The 3,952-nt window shown below is 43.9% G+C and overlaps 1 protein-coding gene across 1 annotated transcript in view; it reads left to right on the top strand.

Moving 5' to 3' along the window:
• The window catches only part of EAH_00042030 (tryptophanyl-tRNA synthetase, putative), a gene marked incomplete at both ends in the record, with an annotated part of 2,957 nt that extends 2,345 nt beyond the window's left edge, over positions 1 to 612 (top strand). Inside the window, one exon of the mRNA XM_013395117.1 lies at positions 73 to 612. Coding sequence (XP_013250571.1) covers positions 73 to 612 — 540 coding nt within the window. The remainder of the gene's footprint in view (positions 1 to 72) is intronic.
• Positions 613 to 3,952: the final 3,340 nt, after the last annotated feature.

Here is a 3,952-nt window from a genome sequence, read left to right as displayed (position 1 = left end):
GTGTGTGTGTGTGTGTGTGTGTGTGTGTGTGTGTGTGTGTGTGTGTGTGTATGTGTGTGTGTGTTGATGCAGATGGCTGCAGATATTCTGCTGCATGCAGCAGAATATGTATTAGTGGGTTTAGATCAGGAGCAACACCTGGAATTCACACGAGCTGTAGCACGTCGGGTGTACGTACACCTGAGAGCAGCGCATGCAGAGGCCCCTTCTTCTTCCTATAATGCCACCCCACAGGGGGGCCCCCTCACTGCTGCTAAACCCCCGCCGCTGTGGGGGGCCCCCGGGCTAAACAATGGGGGCCCCCAGGGCCTCTTAGCATCTCCTCTTGCTGCTCGCATTTGCTGCTTGCGGCAGCCTCAAACAAAAATGAGTAAATCAGCGCCGTCTGCTGCCGGACGTCTTCAACTCACAGACCCCCCCGAAACAATTGCAAAAAAACTCGCAAAAGCTGTCACTGACAACTTGCCAGGTGCATACACACCCCACACTGCTCGGCAGCAGATGCTGCAGCAACAGATGCAGCAGCAAGAAAAGCAGCAGCAAGAGAGGCAGCGCCAAGAGCAGCAGCAAGAGCCGCAGCAGCAACTGCACTGCAACAGCGGCAGCAACTGAAGCAGCAACGCCTGCACCAGCAGCAACACTGCTACTTGATTGCATGCACGTGTGCATGCATGCATGCATGCATCTGCATGCATGTGCATGCATTTGCATGCGTGTGCGTTTGCAGGCATAAGCTATGAGCCGGTTCAGCGGCCTGGAGGCAGCAATTTATTGCGTTTGTTGGGGGCAGTGTTGGGTGTAACGGACCCGCAGAGTCCTTTGCTGCTGAAAGGAGGTTGTTGCACTTGGAGTGAAATAAAACAAAGACTGACAACAGAAATCAACAGAACTTTAGAGCCTATACAAAGGTTCGTAAGGCAGTAGAGGGTGTATTTTCTTTTCCTGTTGCGGTGTTTGTTAGGATGTTTGTTCGTTTATTTGTTTTTTTTGTTTGTTTGTTTGTTTACTAGGTTGTTTGTTTGTTTACTTGTTTGTTTTATTTGTTTACGTGCTTAGGGTTTAGGGCTTTTTGTGTTTGTTTGAATGTTTCTTCTTTGTTTGTTTCGTTCTTTGGGTATTTGTTGAGTTGTTTGTTTTGTTGTGCTTGTTTGCTTGCTTGTTTGTTTATTTGCTTATTTAGAGCATTTGTTTGCTTATCTATGCATATATATATATATATATGTATATAGAATATATATAATATATACTGTTATATATTGGGGTTTTCTGTCGTTTTGCTTTTTTTCATTTATTTGTCTGCCTGCTGTTCTCTTCAGGCGTTATCTTGGGGCTTTCTCTCCTTTGCATGCATTTCTGTTTCTTCTGATTGTTTCTTTCTCTTGTCTTGCGTTTCTTTGTTGTCCTTGTTTGTTCTCTTGGTTTGTCCTTTTGCTGTTGCTGCCTTCTCAGTGGGCCGATGTTGAGTCTTCATATTTTAAAAATATATATTGATGTCTTCTTATATAACAGCATGATATATATATGCATATAGATATGTATATAGCTTATGTTTTACTATCTTAATAGAAAAGGATAAGGGTGCATGTAGATATGCGTGTGCATATATTTTTGCATTGATATAAAAGAAGATAGTACACATAGAATAGTAATAGTGAAATAGCATGCATATATATATACGTATTTATATATATATGTATACATATATATAATTATGTTGATATAAAGGAATATAAATGTATTCTTTCAGTCAAGATGCGTGTAGGTCTGAGACGCGGGTTCTACACAAAGAATATGCAAATAATAATAAAATTGATGTTTGCAGCGTGGTGTATCCTCTTGTCTCTTCTTCTCTCTGGCTGTTTGTTTATCGTTGCTGTTCTCGCTGTCTTGTGCTGCTGCACTCTTTGGTTGCTGCTCATCTGCACTAAATGGTGTCTTTGCATGCAATGCATGCATGCAGGCATTGCATGCATACATATATGCGTGCATGCAGACATTTCATGCATGCATGCACGCATTGCATGCATGCAGGCGTGCACTGAAGTGTATGAACACTCTGTGCAGGCGCTTTCGCGAGCTGATGGAGGATCCCAAGAGGCTCATAGACATCCTGCAGGCTGAGGCGGAGCTCTTTAAGGCCGAAGCGGAGACGACGCTGCAGCGATTTAGAAGGGCTTTTCGCATCCTTCTGCCTCCTCAAACCCTAAACCCTAAACGCTAAGCGCGGCATACTAATACCTACAGAGCGCAGGGGGTAGAGGAAGACGTAAGAACAGGGACAGACACAGGAACAAAGACGGAGACAGAAAGTGCAGAGTTTGTCTTCTACGGACACATACAGCACGAGACGAAAGTATTTTGAAGAGCATCAACGCACATGAACAGAGGCCAAGTGCGTTGAAAGAGACAAACGGTATTTCCTGCTATCTCCACTGTCTTCTGCTGCTCTTTCTTTGGCTCTAAATAAGGCCATCAGCAGGGGACAACATGTTACCGGAAACACAACAAAAAGCATATCTTTAGGGCTTTTCATGATGTACAGTTGTCTTTATTCTTCTCATAAACGCAAACATTTTAGTAACATTTTTGCGACAGACGGAGGTATAAGGCGACGCCTTAATGTAGTACGAGCACCTTCTACGCATGCATACCCTAACAAAGAAAAGAAGGTCAAAAGGATGTATACCCTTTAGAAACAAACGGAAAGTAGAAAAAAAAGGAAGTGTCGTCTTGGGAACGAAGATAACCCCTATAGTTGCACGAATGACGTGAACGCAATGAACAAGCTTTGTTACAAGTATCTGAAAGAAGTCTTGTCTTTATGTTGGCCTCTTGCATGCATGCAAGCACCCCTATATACAATGATAGTTATTGTTATTGTTACAGTCTAATAATACACACAGAGGACGCAAGCAAGCAGCGACAAGGACGAAGAATCCTTTTGCGTGCGTTGGTCCTGGATAGCCCAGTAGACAGAGTCTGTATTACTCATTTTTTGAACAAACTCTTCAATGCAAATCGTTGATGACACAGTCATAAGAGCACTAAGGAGAGAATTCTCGCTCTGATGTTTTTCTTTATCTTGCCTACTGGGAGCAACACTCCAAAAGTATGCGGGATTATTCTGCTTGCTTCTTTTGTAGTTTGGGTCTAATGCAGTAGTAAAGTCGACAAGAAAAGTGATTGAACATGAAGAACCCGATAGATATAGAATCGCTGCAAAACCAACCAACTGGTGGATACTGGTAGTAGAAGAAACAACATTGCAAAATTTTGTGCGAAGTGCAGCTCTTTGTGTTAAATTCCCTTCTGAATAGATTTCACAGTACAAGGAAGTGTGCAGAGTTGACAGTGTGTTGTTGTAAATGCAAGTGTATTCGGTAGGTGAATATGCTTGCTTTGTAGCTACAGCTTAGTACGTGTATTTCTCTTCGCCTGCTGGCTGGCTACTGAGGGTTCAATCGGTGTTCAACAATTGGCTACATTTTAGCCCATGCAACAGTAGAGGGTTTAGGCGATATTGAACGCAGATTGTTCTGCAGCAGGAGCTGCAGCAAGGAGCGTTGCAATCTAAGGGAAGCTGCTTTCCCGGACTGTTCTGCAGCAGGACCTGCAGCAAGGAACACTGAAAACTAAGGGAAGCTGCTTGCTCTCCGCTGCAGTTTCAGGCGTTTCTGCCACTATGTCGCATTTTACGCTCATTTCTGGCCTTGATCCAGAAGTTGTTCATATTAAGGTTCAATGTTCTAGCAGATCACGGAATAATCCTATGCATGGCATGGGGGTGACACAGTGCAGAGACCGCCGACTTGGCACACTCCTGAAGAGATCACTTTAGTGAATGCCCAGTAAAAGAATGCGGAAGTGCACTTTTCAGCGCTCGCAACAGTATATGCATGCTCTAGGGTAAGAAGGATGGGGTGAGTGCCTTCGCTATGCGAACGCCTGTGCA

Source organism: Eimeria acervulina, genomic scaffold (assembly GCF_000499425.1).
Source record: "Eimeria acervulina Houghton genomic scaffold, Eah_scaff539, whole genome shotgun sequence".
NCBI classification, from domain to species: domain Eukaryota; phylum Apicomplexa; class Conoidasida; order Eucoccidiorida; family Eimeriidae; genus Eimeria; species Eimeria acervulina.
This window is presented reverse-complemented; position numbering and strand designations above follow the sequence as displayed.